This window comes from Lygodium microphyllum, chromosome 8 (genome assembly GCF_053477565.2).
Source record: "Lygodium microphyllum isolate KBCC chromosome 8, Lygodium_microphyllum_v1.1.10, whole genome shotgun sequence".
NCBI lineage: Eukaryota > Viridiplantae > Streptophyta > Polypodiopsida > Schizaeales > Lygodiaceae > Lygodium > Lygodium microphyllum.
In genome coordinates, this window is record NC_141142.1 from 121,498,114 (window position 1) to 121,515,488 (window position 17,375).

Here is a 17,375-nt window from a genome sequence, read left to right on the forward strand (position 1 = left end):
CTCTTGAAGGGGTGTGAGAGTAGTAAAGAGGTTGGAGAGAAGAGGTGACGGATTGAATGAATCAATTGTGAGGAATGAATGAGAGAGTGGTCTATAAATAGGCACAGTTAGTCTAGGATGGCGTCTCTTTTTGGGACTGCAAACCCTAAACGCAAAACGCAGAAACGCAAAAATGCAAACTGCGGGTGAAGGGTTTCTCAACACCCTCTCTCAGGCTCAAAAAGAGAAACAAGAGAAGAGTGAGGTGGAGATGCAATGCTACATGTTGAAGAATGCTCATGCAACAGGTGCCACTTGAACAGTGTCCCTCATGGGAAAATTGTTCACTTGCCCAAGCGCCCTAGGACAAAGATGATGAAAACATTCAATGCATAGGAGGAATGTCGAACTTTGTGTGGTGCCGAGAACCATAAGGATATGTCCGCACTCGATCTCGGGAGGTGGCTCCATGCTAACCAAGTGACGAAGGCAAGAAGAGAAGAGGAGAAAGAAGATGTAGAGGATCCCTAAGATCCAAGATTTCTACCGGAAAGGGAACTTGCAGTAAAGATTAGTAGACAGAGTGAACTGGAGAACCCGAAATACAATCTTGGGAGAGAAGCCACTAGCTCCGTGCATCCATGCTGGAAGGAATACAAAGGCCTCGTCACCAAGTTATGGTTGAACCTTCGAGTTTTCAATCTAGGAGATACCTGAAGATCTTGGGTATCAGTAGAAGAGATGATTGGTCGAAGACAGCCACCCCAAGAAAGCAAAGGATGGGTGAAGAACTTCATGCGGAGTAGGTTTCCCCTCTGAGGTGGGAGATGGAGGGGCCCCTTGTTGAAGTCGAAGAAGTAGATGTCCTCTTTGATGGCAAAGAAAGAACATCCCCCTTTGAATCTCCCTGTGAAGTAGATAGGGAATTCAAAAACTCATGGATCATGGACTTCGAAATGTCTGATGACGAAGAAAGTGCCGTTGGTCGTACTGAAGAAGGTATCTGGGGTGCCGAAGAGCTCCCAGAGATAGCCTCTCGAACTTGAGTAGTTGAGGGTGGGAAAGGGTGGGACTTAGAATGAGTAAGAGGTGGGCAATAGTCGTTGTCTCTTAGTGGAGCAGATTGGGTAGCTGAAGAAGAGGAAGGAGTCGAGCAGTCACTATCTCTTGAAGGAGTAGACTGACAAAGAGACGGTATCAAACAATCACTGTCTCTCGATGGAGTGGATTGTATATCCGCAAGTTATGGAAGCCACTGTACCTGAAAATAGGTGAAAGAAGGCTGCCGTTGGCATTGCGACGATCTCCAGGAGGTCCTAGCGTCAATCGATCCTTCATGTGCTCGAAAGGACTTAGTGCGCATTGGATGCGTCTTATTGCCTTGAGCATATTACTCTGATGTAGAACGATCTCTATGGCCCAGAAAGGAGAGGTAGCACAAGGAGTGCCTAGTAGAAGACGCATATACTCAAGGGAGGTGGGAAGCAAAGGTCAAAGTCAGGAAGCATCGGTGGTGTGTCCGGTGATGCCACAGTAGGAGCACCTAGTAGTTTGGACATCTGTTGGTAAAGAAGCCATGGAGACCAGTGTGCCTTCTTGAAGAAGGAAGAGATCAGCCACCATGAACCATGAAGCAGTGTGCCTTCTTGGAGAAGGAAGAGGTCAGCCACCATGAACCATGAAATAAAATGTCCACTTGAAGGGGTGTGAGGGCAGTGTGAAGCACGAACCGCAATGTTCGCCTCAAGGGTGAGAGGGCAATGGAAGGGCTGGAAGTGAGCCGCTAGTGGGAGGAGGATACGACCGGCAGTAAGAGGTTGCAACTAGTAGAAAAACGCAGGTGAGGAGAGAGAAAGACTAAAAACGCAGGTAGGACAGCTTGCATGAGAGAGAAATAATAAAAACGCAGGCAATAGGTGAGAGAAAGATAAAAACGCAAGGAAAAACATCAATAGCAGTTAATATGCTGAAATTAGCTCCGAATAATGTGTGATAGGTTGGAAACAGGTGCCAGATTGTTGTAGACAGCAATGGCCAGGTTGAGGGATATTGCACTCAACTCACAATCACTCAATGGAATGAAAGAGCAGTCACTCGTCCCATTACTAACATCACTTGAGGAAATAACGATGGGGCTTGAAGCTCACTCCCAGTTTAGGTATTGACAAAGGGATGGTGCAGAAAGAGTATGCCAGGGTGCACAGTTGATGGTGCATCAATGTGTCCAACCGCTCTTAGCATAGGTGCAAGGAGAAAGGCCAGGGAGCCTTGTAGTGCAGTGTACAGAACATAATGACGTGTCCTGTGTTGATAGCAGAAACCCATCCTGTGGGTGTAGAGCGAAACGAGAACGTACCTGACTCTAATCGTCGTAACGTCCCTCAATCCTCACCTCTCGATAATTGATTGAAGAAACACCAGTCACACTCAACCCATCCTCTGTCTCACCCTCTGTTGAAAGATACAGAGGGCAACCCATTCCTGAAACCCATTGATGTAATCCTCACGGTCAGTTGTGCAGAGGTTGTATGCCTTGTGCGCATTGATGGTGCAACTGTGCATCCCGCCCTGTGCTGGCATACAGTGCAAGAAAGAAGGCCCGGGAGCCTTATGGTGCAGTGCACAGGAACAGATCGTGCATTGTGCATTGAGAGGCCCATCCTGTGCATACAACACCTTGAAATCTACAAAAGCAAGATTGTTTTCTGAATGGAGAGTAATTAGTAATAGTCGTTCTAGTGTAATTAGTTGCAAACTGCGGATGGAAGGCTGGAAACAGATGTTAGACTGTAGATGACAGCAAGGGATAGCTAAGACTGCGATGTCCTCCACGAAAGGGGTGTACGCAGCAAGCTGAAAACATTTGAAACGTGCAAAAACGTGATTTGTTGCAGCGGAAGAAAAAGAGAAGTGGATGCTGAACCCACCACTGGTCTTTGCTTTCACTGGAGTGGAGGATCTTTGCCACTGTTTGAGTAGAACCAGCTTTGATACCATGTCAAAAGATGATGTATCAACGAGATAGTAGGGTTGGTAGGGAGGAACACGGAGTGAACTCAGCAAACATGGAGAAGAGAAGAGAAGAGAGAAGAAACTCTGATGAATGGAATGAGGATCTGAATCATGGAGTGAATGTGATACAAGGGAACAAGGGTGTCGTAGGACCAGGAAGATGATGAAGACAGCCACGAACCATGAACCGCAATGTCCTCTTGAAGGGGTGTGAGGATAGTGGAGAGGCTGGAGAGAAGAGGTGATGGATTGAATGAATCAGTCGTTAGGAATGAATGAGAGAGTGGCCTATAAATAGGCATAGTCAATCTAGGATGGCACTCCTTTTTGGGGTTGCACAAAACGTAGAAACACAAAAACGCAAACTGCGGGTGAAGGGTTTCTCAACAAAGGCATTATGGTATTGATTTGGAGGACAATACTTCTCTTGCTAATCTTTCTTGTAGGGATCACTCATCACTGAGGTTCAACTCTTCTTTGTCTCATACTTTTTCACAAGGTGCATCTCAATTAGAGCACTCTACTAACGAGATTGATCACCTCTCAGTGAGAAAAGACTAATCACTCAGGGTAGAACCGAAAGTCCAAACTCTTCACAATCAAACCCAATGGTAGGTTCGTACAATTCATTTTTGTGTGAGCGTGATTTTGTCTATACTGCTCTTGTTATGCAAGAACCAACTATAAGTCACCGTGAAGATTAATTTTGGTACGAGTATGGTTTTGAAGAGAGCTCTATATTTAGAGATGTTCCACATAATCCTTCATCCTTTGTTTCATTTGAGTATGTGTTTGATGCTTCCCATTTACCTTTACATTTCCCACGCTTTCCTCCTACATTTACTTCACATTTAGATTTCTCTTCTTTCAATCTAGATCCTTACTTTAGACCTACAATAGGTTATTCAGTCTTAGTGCATATTGTCTTTGATGCACATTAAGGTCTTAGGCCACCACTTAATACTTAAAGGTGTATCACTTTGCTCCTGGCACATCGTTAGCGGTAATGCCACCCTTTAACACTATACCTTATACACATCCATAAGTGCGTTACTTTTTGTCCTTTGGTCTTGTTGTGTGGGAAATCCCCCTCTTGCACACCATACCGCTCTTGGTTGCTCAATCAAAGGAATCATCATCTTGCGTTGACGAGTCATGGAAATAAGGAGCAAAAAGAAATCACCTTCACATTTAGACCCAAATTTACCTTCTTTGATTGACCTCAAATAGGGATCACGTTTTGATGCTAATGGTGATTCTCCTTCTTTGAAGAAAAAAGGAAGCAGAACACTCACATCCTCACAAAAACTATCTCGGCACTTCTTTATGTTTTTTACAATTTGCTAGAAAGCAGACCATGTCTTAGACCCACATTGAAAATCACCTCGTCTCCAACTAAGGGTTTCTATCCACACCAAAGTTGAATTCAATCCCCATTCCTAGTGCAACCTCAATCCCTTTCAACAGTGGTGTGCCACTCCAAGGAGGTCGAAATTTGAGAGAGGGGGTCTTTCCCAAGGAGGTAACATAGTTTCTCTACTCATTAGTGTTTGTGTTCATTAGTGGTTGGCCACTAATGTGGTGGATCTTGGATCTTTCCCTCAGTCAGTGCCTCACAATATCTCTGACTAGTTTGGTCCTTACCTTCCCCTTGGCTAGTCTCTTAGGAGTCCTAGGTTATCCTTAGGTACCTTGTGCTCGTTAGGTTACATTTTATTTAGGCTTAGCCTTATTTTTTCAATTCTTCCACTATATTCTACACTCAATTAAGCTTTCTTTTAGCATAGCATCCAAAGCATCTCAATATGAAACATTTGGTATGTTGATTTTTTAAATTGATCTTTTTATGCTAGGTTTTGTATTCTGTTTAGGACTAACAATGTAGGTCCTACTTGGGTTAAAGGATTATTTTTCGGTTTTTGCCTTGGCAAGTATTGTCTCCATCAAGGTAGAGATCAAGATAGTAACTTCTCTCTTGAGATCGATGTCATGAATTGCGTGGTGGGGGAACTCGTTTGAGTTGCTGCGCCAAACACATACCATATTACACAAGAGGAAGCTCATTCAAGGATATAGAAGGAGAGATGGAGGCCAAAAATCGTATTCTTGCTAGTTTTTTCTTTTTCTTTTACTTTTACACTCAATACAATGTGTACAAAGTATAGATAAGATATATATTACAACATAAAGGAAAGTGGTCTACTAGGTCAAACAGTACATAACTGATTGTACTAATCGATTGGCACTATAACTATGTCAACTACTATAGGGAGATGCAACAAACTAAATATAATAAGTGATAAGTCAGCGGCCATATGAGGATCATAATGACCGCCGATGTGCTAAGTGTAGATGTGTAGATCCATCTAGTTAGGTGGTCTATCATCAATATGTGTATAGTTGAGCTTGCCATCTCAACACTCTTCCTCAAGCTCAATTGTATCTCTACAACTCCAAGTAAGCTTCGGAATTTTTGAAGCTTCTATGTACTCAATGCCTTTATGAAAATGTCAACTATCTGATTCAATGTGCACATATATTAAGTTAATCTCTCCCGCAAGTACCTTCTCTCTCACAAAGTGGTAATGTATCTCAATATGTCTTGTCCTAGCATGGAACACTAGATTCTTAGCCAAGTGTTTGTTGCTCATGTTATCACAGTGAAGAGTCGATTGAGAGAAATGGCACTTCGTATCTCGTATTCAAGTCTCCTCATAAGAAGAGCCCCATATCCGTCATCTCAAACTTCTCATGAAGTGTTGCCTTCATCTGCTCGACCATCTGAGTATGGTCACTTGTCACAATCAAGTCGTCCACATAAAGGACAAACAATACACGACCTCCACTTGAAGTGTATACATACAAGTGGGGGTCGGCTTTAGAACGTCGATATCCTAATTTCTCCTAGAGTAATGAGTTAATCTTCTCATTCCAAGCACAAGGAGCTTGATTAAGGCCATAGAGAGCCTTCTGTAACCTGTACACCTTACCATTAGAAGAACTAAAGCCTAGAGGCTGCTCAACATAGATTTGCTCCTTCAACTCTCCATTCAAGAATGCAAACTTCACATCTAGCTGATAGACCGGCCATCTTCTACGGCTAGCCAATGCAAGAACTGCGCGAACAGTGGCCATCCGAGCTATAGGGGCAAAAGTATCATGGAAATCAATGCTTAGGCATTGTGTAAAATCTTTAGCAACAAGGCAACGGGCCTTGTGCTTGTCCAATGTGCCATCACTACAGTACTTGGTCTTAAAGGCCCATTTATAGGAGCTTTTGACTACGTGTCAGATGGAGGGATGCAAGTCTCTTACAACTCCTATGGACCCAAATTGGAAGGCTACAACTTATTCCGATTCTCCTTATATTATGTTGCAGGTGTGCTAGTCGAGTTCATGAGTGAACTCAAGATGGTGCATTGAGAGGTTGCTTAGAGGATTTTGTGGTTCCTACGGGAGACTTATGATCTTGGGATCTATTATCCCGTTGGTATAGGTGCTCCGGACTTGGTACTTACAGGTTGGAGTGTTTCAGATTGGGCTCGTGATGTGGATCATTGAAGGTCCACGACAGGTTATTGTTTTACCTTGGATGCTGGTGTTGTTTCATGGAGCAGTAAGAAGCAACCCACGGTTGCTCTCTCTTCGACTAAGGCCGAGATGTCCTACTGTTCTACAACGTGACAATGAGAGTTGCATTGCCTTCGCCAAGAATCTTGTGTTTCATGCTCGGACAAAGCATATTGAAATCAAGTACCATTTCATTCGGGAGAAGATCTTGGATGAGACCATTTCCTTGGTCCATTGCAAGATAGAGGACACTCTTGCAGATTTGTTTACCAAGGCACTTTCCCATGCTTCACTTCGATAGCACTTAGATTCCTTAGCCTTCTATTGTGTCCACGATCTGAGAGGGGGTGTAAGAGTTTGAGATTCCTTGGACATAGTTTGAGGTTTGAGCAGTTTTTCCAGGCTGTCCACGTGGATTCAGTCCGTACAGCAGGCATAAGGAAGTGTAGGTGCCATGTGGCACAGTCGGCCAGTTTGCTGCAGTAGGATAGTGCAATTGGATAGATGCTGTCCAGTTTTAATGCAGTCGACTTGCATTATTTTTTGCATTTTTCATGGCCTATTTATTGGCCTTGATTTCAGCAGTCTCCAATAGCTGTTCTCATAGATTTCAGGTCGTAGACCGCAGAGATTGCCCTTGTGGTGCATAGATCGGATGCCATACGCTTGCGTAGTGAATGCCGGAAGGTCTCCAAGAACAAAAGAACTTTACTTTTTGCATAAAACTCAAGGTAAAAAGCATGCACGACATGAACAAGAGACCAATTGGGTGCAATCTTTCCCCATGCCTTGTGTTAGCGCTCCACAAAGCATGTATTTTATGTATTAATCATCTTCAAGCTCAAATAATAGCCCAAATTACAAAATAGCATGCTTTTGGCTTTTGAGTTTGCTTTAGCATAAAATAGAAATAAAGCTAATGGGCGGCGCCCAAGGAGTCAGGCATATTCAATACAATGTCCAAATACAAATATCATAATCGTGCGTCCATGCGCATATAAAATAATAAATAAATATCAAACGCCTCAATAAATAGGCGCGACAAAATATAGGCGCTATGCCTAAGGTATGCGCCCATCAAAATATAAGTGATAACTCGAATACTCGCTATCCTCCAATGCTTTTCTCCGCCACTGTTGCTATCTCTACACATCAACTGAAGCATTCACAATCGTTAGTAAAATAATACAATTAAATCGACAAAAGTGAATATCTAGCAGTCTTCAGTTACATAAATAAATCAACTGGTTAGAAATCAATCCTAACCTTAATTTATTACGAGTACGTACTCTAAACTCATAAACGTTTATTAATTTAATATGTATTTTACGGAATTACCCGCTATGGAATCACCCATGTACACGCTAAATTAATGAAACGCTCGAAAAGGATAGGTGTCTCCATCAACTTCTTGCACAAAGAATCCACTTTGTGTATGAGCACTGGTTAATAAAGTTTACGGAATCCACCGTAAAACCTCACGGAATCCACCGTAAAATATGCCTCTTGGCATCATACCTCCGGGGTGGGATAGCAATTGACTTGACCTCAATTGCTATTAGCTCAATGTGAAGCTAGCAGAGTGGAGAAATCATTTAAGTCTCTAGCGTGTATGCATTGGGCTTCCTCTACAGGATGGTTTTTAAATTTGACTAGATATCTAGAATATCTTCGGGCAGTTCTAGTGGTCATAAAGTCAGTATCTATGATAGCTTCAGGTTCAAGTATTTCAGTCTCTTCATCTAACAAAGGTGGGTTTTCATAAACAGGGTGTACAGGTAATTGGCCTCTAAAGGGTCGTAATAAACTAATGTGAAATGTGTTGTGAATTTTCCAGTGAGGTGGTAATTCTAACTTGAATGTATTGTCATTAATTTTGTGAATGATTTTAAATGGTCTATAGAATCTAGGCGCTAATTTCACAATTGGATGTTTATCCACACTTTGTAATCTACGTTTTTCTATTCTCAACCAAACATAGTCATCAACTTTGAAATTCATTGCTTGTCTTTTTTTATTGGCTTGTTTGGTATATGATTGCTGGGCTTTAGTAATCATGTCTTTAATCTCATAAAAAATAGTAGCGTGCATATTAGCAATATTATCAGCACTCTGAATTTTATTTGATAAAGATGCAACATGTGTAGACAATCTATAACCGTAAATCACTTCAAACGGTGCTTTCTTTATAGATGTGTGTGGTGTATTATTATATGCAAACTGCAGTAAATGCAAATATGTGTCTCATGTCTGTGGTTTAGAAATAGTGTAAGTACGTAAAAGATCTAAAATAGTACTGTTAGTGGCTTTTGTTTGTCCAGTAGTTTCAGGATGATATGCAGATGAAAAATCAATTTTTGTTTCTAGGTTAGAAAACAAAGTAATCCAAAAGTTGTTACCAAATCTAGAATCACGATCAGAAATAATAACTTTCGATAATCCATGATTAGTGAAAACAGTTTTAAAAAACAATTGTGTTGCCTGAGATACTATTAAAGTTTTCTTACATGGAATGAAATATGCTTGTTTACTAAACCTATCTACTACAGTTCAAATCATGTCATGGTTAGCTTTAGTATTAGGTAAACTAGTAATAAAGTCCATAGAAATCTGTTCCCATGGTCTTGATGGAATAGATAAAGGCATAAGTAATCCATACTGTTTACCATGATGTCTCTTAACTCTTTGACAAATTAAACATTCAGAAACAAAGTTAGATACATCAGTGTCAATATGTGGCTAATAAAAATCTTTAGTTAATGTACGTAAAGTAGATATGATACCTCTATGACCTTGGTATGGAGGACAATGAATCTCATTCAAAACAAAAGAGCTAAATGGAACTGTAATACATAATCTCTTTTCATAAAATATGAATCCATCATTATAAGACTGAATCAATAGGAATCTAGTTATTTCCAACTAATTTATTCCAATCAGCATGAAAAGTAATATCCTGATGATAAGTATCTTTCATAGGAGTTAGAGAATCAAATGATATAACATAAATATTATGAATGGTGGGTTTTCTACTTAATGTATCAGCCACTACATTTTCTTTACTTGGTTGATATTGGATAATCGGATGAAAACTCTGAATAAAGGTTACCCATTTGATATGTCGGTTAGATATTTGAGGTTGACTAAGTAAATGTCTAATACTTTGTTGATCAGTCTTAATCATAAACTCAAAACTCATTAAGTAGTGTTTCCATTGTCTTAAAGCTTGTACCACAGCTAATAATTCTTTATCATATGTGGAATATTTAAGTTCAGAGGGTTTCAATTTACAACTAGAATAGGCTATGGGATGATTATCTTGTATAAGTACGGCTCCTATTCCAGATCCGCTAGCATCAGTAAGTACTAAAAAGAATAGTCAATTAAAATCAAATAGTTGTAATACAGGAGCATGGGTTAATACATGTTTCAATAAATCAAAGGATTTTTATTGATTATCAGACCAATGATAAACAATACCTTTCTTTAAAAGTTTAGTCAAAGGCAAAGCAAGTAATGAAAAATTTCGCACAAATTTTCTGTAAAAACTAGCAAGACCTAGAAAAGATCGTAACTCATGTACATTTTTAGGTATAGGCCAGTTCAATATTGCTTCTATCTTCTTAGGGTCAACCTTAATACCATTTGATGATACAATATGACCTAAATATTCCAACGCCTCAATAAATAGGCGCGACAAAATATAGGCGCTATGCCTAAGGTATGCGTCCATCAAAATATAAGTGATAACTCGAATACAGTGATCCTCCAATGCTTTCCTCCGCCACTGCTGCTATCTCTACACATCAACTGAAGCATTCACAATCGTTAGTAAAATAATACAATTAAACCGACAAAAGTGAATACCTAGCAGTCTTCAGCTACATAAATAAATCAACTGGTTAGAAATCAATCCTAATCTTAATTTATTATGAGTACGTACTCTAAACTCATAAACGTTTATTAATTTAATATATGTTTTACGAAATTACCCACTATGGAATCACCCATGTATACACTAAATTAATGAAACGCCCGAAAAGGATAGGCATCCCCTCCATCAACTTCTCGCACAAAGAAATCACTTTGTGTATGAGCCCCGGTCAACAAAGTTTACGGAATTCACCGTAAAATCTCACGGAATTCATCATGGTACGGAATTCACCATGAAATATGCCTCCTGGCATCACCTTGGGAGTGATGGAGATTGAGATCTTTGAGGTGGAGACAATTATTCTCTTTGCTCTCGTGTATATTTTTGCATCCTTATATAGCATTCTTCACTGCATATTTTTTGCATTTCATTTCCTCTTTCTCTCTCTATTCACTCTTTGTCTTGGTTATTCACTTTTGCATTGCTCGACTTTGACACTAACATGTTGCTACCCATGGAACCAGTTGTTAAACATTGAAAATTGAAAATAAATTGATAACTTGTTGATGTGAGAACCAATCACAGATTGCTGCAAATGTGATCCCAAACTGATCACATATTGATTGCAAAATTGGATTAGAAATTGATCCCAAAAGTGACCATAAATCTCAAATTGATAAAAATTGAGCTAAAACTGATTAAAATTTTGTCTCAAGATTGAGGCAAAAACTCATGCCAAACTAATCATAAACTAATGTAGAAGTATAGTTTCAATGCTCGGGTAAAATCATACTCATCTATAGACATCTCATAGTGACTAGTATACTTAGTGACCTCATGACAAACATATTTTTAGCATAATATCTTGGATGCATAGTGAATATATTCGAGATCTACTACATATGAGAGCTGTCCACAACTGGTGGAGTGGAAGTGCTACCTCTCTCTTGAGCATTAGGCAATGCTCTAGACTTTTGCTTTGTTAAACCTGACTGAGCACGAGAACCGAAGTTGTCTCTAGTTTGAAAGGCATCTTGGTAAAGTTGCAATAACTGAGGATAGTTTGTCAAGTCATCCTCTTTCATCCACTTTGCATCTATTTGTGAAACAATGGTGAAGCTTTACCAAGAAGTACATGGAAACTTTACCTCTAACTTTACTTATCTCAAATCTCCACTAGATTGTAGGCATTTTTTCCCCTTAAGCATTGTGATGCTTTATACTTTCACATTGTACAATTCCAACTTGACTAATATGCAACATTACATGCAGTTGACTAGTCACTCATGGATACTTCGTATGCTAGGAGCACCATATGTATGAGAAAACATTCTTATTTGTCTACTTTGGACCATTGCAATGTGATTGTGTATGGGAATTTGTATATTTCCAACCATACCAATTTACATTTTCCCATACATTGATTACATTGCTAGTTGCATTTTTGCTCGTGCAAGCATTACTAGCTATATTTTTCCTCATGACCAACACTAGACAGGTCGTTTGCATGACCGACATTAATATCATGAGTCCCAAACACAATGGGCTGCATGTATGCATTGCTAAACTTGCCACTTTGTGCCTCGACATTATGCCAACATTATTATACATAGGGTTATGTATATTATCAGCTATACTGGGATGCATTGGGTCTCGCACACCATGCATTGGTTGTTGCATATGATAAGAAATTGTGTTATATATTCTCGTATGCGGTCCTTGACCCACCATAGTATGGAAAGTAGTGTTTCCACCAAAGTATCTTGGCTGCCCCATAATTGCATGCATGCCTTGGTCTCCAAAAACATTGGATTGGCACTTCGAAGTTGGCCTTGCATATGCATCAATTGCTGTACTAGCATTTTCAGCTTGTTGTCCATAGTTTGAGCCTTGTCCAAGATTAGGCATTGCATTTCCTTCTTCCCCATGTGATTATCCAAATTGAGAGGCATCATCATTGCTTGATTCCATCTCATTGTATGAAGAGACATTGTTGTAATTTCTCAATTAAGAGCAAAAATCAACACTAGCACAAAGCTTTGGCTTGCAATTAGATGCCTTGAGCTCACCGAATCAAGGGATTGAGTGGTATCTAGGCGATGGAACCATGAAACTGGTCTTCCTTCTTGGAGAGGGTGTTAATTCTCTGATCAAGCACTTAATGACAGTAAGTATGAAATTTACGTAAATTGAAAATACACACTTTACTACTTTAATCTTGGACATTGGACACCTTGTTGGTCCCAAAACTGGTGTCCGTTGTAGTATTTCTATATTTTATATCGCAAATGGAAGGAGTACAAGTGAGATAATCCGATCGTCTCCGCTACTCTGTTAAAAAGGACTAGCAAGTCTCCAAACCGATTTGCTCCTTGGTTTGCTTAGAGATTGGTCTTCACCCTATTTTTTGAAAGACAAATTTGGCCCGAAATTTAATATCGCCTAACTAGCCTTTTAAATCTCCATGAAATTTCTTAATTTTAGCTGTTGAAATTCAAGTCCTAGGCTTTTAATTGTGAGCATGCATTTCGAGGTGGCTGTCAAATCCTAAATTTTGTTGTAAATTAGAGTTTACAGTAGAGATTAATTGAAAGCTTTTTCTTTGGTGGCTCAAATTATTGAAAAATGTTGAGATAACTTGAGAGATGGTTGGGGGATAAGAGAATGCTGTAGAGAGAGAAATTTCAGAATTTTATCGCGAGAAATGGTGAAAAGCTACTACTATTTTTCTCAAATGGCCATGGAGGCTGTCACCTACACTATTCTAAACTGCTCTTACATATTGTAGGACTGATTGTGGTTGCAAATCACATCAGCAGTCTCTCCTTGCTCTCTAAGAGTGTTTTTTTCTTTCACAATGGTTGGAATAGATTTCCACTAGTTCTTAAAAACGTTTTTTTTAACTTGCAAATCCCATTTTGCAGCATTATTTAGCTTACTAAATTATTTTTAGAATATTAATGTTTTAAAAATCAAGATAATAATTATTCTAGTACTTAGAAAATCAATTTCACCAACTAATAAATAATTAAATTGGCTAGATCAATTTGTTTTCCAAGTGTCCTTGAGCAGTTATTGATCCGTGGATTGACATTAGTTAAGTAATTAATACTTAGTCTCTATCTCTAATGTCACAATTAATATAAGTAGCCAATAAATTGGTTTAGGCCTAAATCTGACATCGGGTATCACTTAGTACTTGTCAATCATAACTTATTACACTTTTTGCTTTGGCACTAACTGATCTCTTGGGGTCTTAGGTTTCACGCTATGAAACAATTAACTTGCACCTCACGTGCAAGTCACATTAGCACATTTGATTAACTTTTAATCAAATTCTAAGCAAATCATTAAAATTTTACATCCTTGTGATAGCATAAACACGTTCTGAAAGAGTAGAAAAGGAGCAATAGAAAAATAAAGGTCTAAACTTTGCTTTGCAGCATTGAAGATTGCTTGGAAATTGACATTTGAACATGTCCTAATGGGATAGGTGGAATTAGAGTCATAGATCGAATTCCTTTGGCAAGGTTGGATGGTGTTTCAATATGAACATATCTAATAGTTTTATTTGTGGTAACGGAAGTGGTTTTGAACTTGAGTGGTCTTGACCTTAAATTTTTGTTTGCACAGTTTACACGTACAAGCCATCAATTTATTCATCTACTTCAATTGGAAAGAGTTCTATTGAAGTAGCTTTTCGTTTTTCATGCACCAACATCAATTCTGTTTGCATATCAATCAAACCCACTATTGAGATTTCCCAGAAACTCCTGCTGAGATAGTCACTTGAAACAATGCAAGCCTGCTGCCAGTTTCAAGCTATTTTGGGGTCAACAGGTAGACAATGAGATTGCATAACAATTGATTGGAGGCATGAATCAAGATGTGCTGTAGGAAGCTAATCAAGTGCTCTGTAGTGATAGACTGTGCGTGGCTCTAGGCACTCTATAGTGTCAGACTGCTGGCTTGAGGTCCAAGGAAGTGCCGGAATTCCATATATCAAGAAATGTGTCTCCTCGTGCTCTCAAAGTTACCCTGTAACCTATAATGTGGATGATGTCGGTCTACCTCTTAACATTTTGGAAAGGGTTTCTATGGATATCTTGTGTCTCAACAGTATAATTGCATCTTGCTGTCCAATGCACCGAGCAGTAATGCTAGCAATAGCTCGCTTCTGTGGCAGTGTCCTGAAGTCAGACTCTGGATGAGAGAAGTCTGATGTGGGAGTAAAGGTCAGCTGCTGCCCAAACGTAAGAAAAGCATAGGTCCTTGAAAATCTGTGTAGCTGCATGTGCGATCTTTCTCTGTGATACATGTAATTGCTCCAGTTATATTATAGTCTCAATTGTCTTTCGTGGTTTTGTTGGTAGTACCGTGAGTTGCTGTTGTACGGTTTCTGATCTTGAAACTCAAAATTTGCAAAAGTATTTCATGGCTTTAGCCATCTTCTCATTTTAACTCCTTCCTCTCCAGAAGGGCATTGTGATTATGAGAAGGTTGACAAGGCACGGATTGATTACAGCTAGTCAAAATCTAAGTGCAGTAGTGTTGGGTTTCAATGACTTGTGTGATGCTCACTGCATACAGAAACGTATCCTACTGTTGTGCATGTTGTAAAATCAATGAATGTGATAGATTCGTATTCACACAATGATGCTTGCTTCTTAATGAGAAGGTAGAGATGTAGATGGTTGCTAACATTAGCAGTTGCATACCATAGATTTGTGAAAACTCGGACATTTATGGCTCTATCCATTCAATAGTAGATAGCATAACTTGAGCAATGACGAGCTGTATAATCTAAAGGTTTGGAGGTCCATAAGAATCATAACCCAACAGCTCTATACTTCATTACCAATCCCTTTTTTTGATCCACTTCTAGAATACATTTTTTCATGTTGAGTGTAAGAATCGGAGAAGATCTGAATATTTATAGCTCTATCAATTCAAAACTTGGTTCAAAAACTTCAGCAATCGCAAGCCAGAGATCCGGAAAGACAAAAAATAAGATAAATCATTTACCAGAGACTAAGAAGGCCATTGATCCAGGCAATGTTTTAGCTGCCTGATAGTTGAGTAGGAACAGCCCTCGTGTTCTGTTCATGGCCAAATACGGCAGATAGATAGCATTATAATCATACCAATGAGAAAGATGTAAGTACATGGCAGATAGATAGCATTATAATCATACAAATAAGAAAGATGTAAGTATATACGATTGCTATTGACAATGGGATACAACCCCAAAATCTAGATTGGAGGATGTCCTATGCTGCCTATTCATCAGCTTGAAGTTGAGAAGCTTACTATTGATTTTTAGATTCGTACTATTATATAGACGCCAGCACCAGCTGATAAAGGGTAGTTTGATTAGGTATAGAAAGGCTCACTTTCTTACTGGTGATGGTCAACTTGTGTGTTGTCTTACCTAAAACTGAAATATTTTGTTGCTGGCATTTTACAGATATGACGAGAGGCTACCAAGCATAGTTGAAGAAATTTACACGGCTATGGAATTCAACGGGCATGATGATTCGTCTGAGGTGGAGGAGTCTGAACCAGCTAAGGTTGCAGATGACTTGGATGTAGCAGCCAGTGATACACATGAATCGCTATGCAGTGCAGAGGAAACCTTTAGCCAGTCAGAGAACCCACATTCTTCTTCTTCTCATGGCAAGTCAAGTAAGAACAAAAAGAGTTCATCCTTGCAAAGAGCCCTGTTCAAAGGTGTGGATACAGATACGCACTACCAGGAACTGCAGGAAGCAGACGAGAGAAGGGAACATGCCAAGAGGTTCTCGCAGTATAGAGATTCAGCAGAGAGAAAACTCAGAGAAGCAGCAGAGAGGAGAGAACGTGCCAAGCGATTTTCTCATTTTGCCAGCTCCACAAAAGATTTGTTGAAAGTGACAGTAGTTCCAAAGGTGGGTGTCAGCATAAAAGTACATTCTAAAGGCCATACAGGGAGGTCTAGAGATAAGGCTAAAAAAGATTCTGATAAAGAAATCATTCTGCAGACCCCCTTGCTTTCCAGGAAATCACAAACAGCAAAACTTCTTCTGCTATAAGCATGCCCAACATGCAGAGCATGTACTCCTGCTTCATCTCACTAACTCAGTCACTGATATGATTAAGGACGCTTACATTTGTTCTTGCAGTTGCACCCCGATATTGCTTGTGGTACTGCAAGTGTAAAAGATAAAATGTATACACAAGTTTCAAAGATTTAACGATGTGTCCACATATGCTTATTTGCTTTGCAAAGTCTAATAGCAGATCGATTGACTCGCTGATCTGATGATCAAGTTTAACCCATCACAAATCGCAGCAGCGCTTAGAAGCGAGCTGTGACAGCATAAATTGTAGTCCTCTTGTAACAGCGTTGAACTCAAAGTTTGTGCCTCCGTAATGCAGGCTTCAGACCAATACTAATAAAGTCACTTATGAGCTGACAAAACTTCCTGATTGAAAGTCCTTATAAGCAAAGCATGACCACATAAATTGTAGTTCTCTTATAACACTTTTGAACTTCAAGTTTTGTGCCTGTGCAGTGCAAGCTCGTACTAATATCCTCACAGTCACCCATGAGCTGAGAATACTCTGTGCTTGGCTGCTTTGATAATATTATCGGAAGTGCTGTCCATATATGGAATCAACAAGCCATACCAGCAGTAAGGCCTCATCATATACGGCAACAGGGCTGTATATCCTCCGGCCCCTCTGCCTTTACCTTTCCTACTCGTGGCCCTATTGCGTGTGGTCCGCTTAACCTCCACTGCTCTATGCATGCTCATCAGCCTCTCGTGCTCGTTGTTTGCTGCTTGTGCAGTAATCGACAACATGCGGCCTTCACCAAGACCAGGGATATGAAGAGCCAGAGCGGGAAAAGAGAGGAAGGTGCGGGCAGGCGTGGCGGAGGGGGCAGGCCTCCAAGAGC

At 39.8% G+C, this 17,375-nt stretch overlaps 1 protein-coding gene across 2 annotated transcripts in view; it reads left to right on the forward strand.

The window, feature by feature from the left end:
• Positions 1-16,918, forward strand: part of LOC148032815 (LIM domain protein) — a 53,446-nt gene extending 36,528 nt beyond the window's left edge. The window contains exon 3 of one of the 2 annotated variants that reach the window (XM_087683491.1): positions 15,903-16,918. In XM_087683491.1, the coding sequence (XP_087539617.1) occupies positions 15,903-16,506 (604 nt within the window). In that variant the 3' untranslated portion in view covers positions 16,507-16,918. The remainder of the gene's footprint in view (positions 1-15,902) is intronic. The other variant, XM_087683492.1, reaches the window with a different exon arrangement.
• Positions 16,919-17,375: the final 457 nt, after the last annotated feature.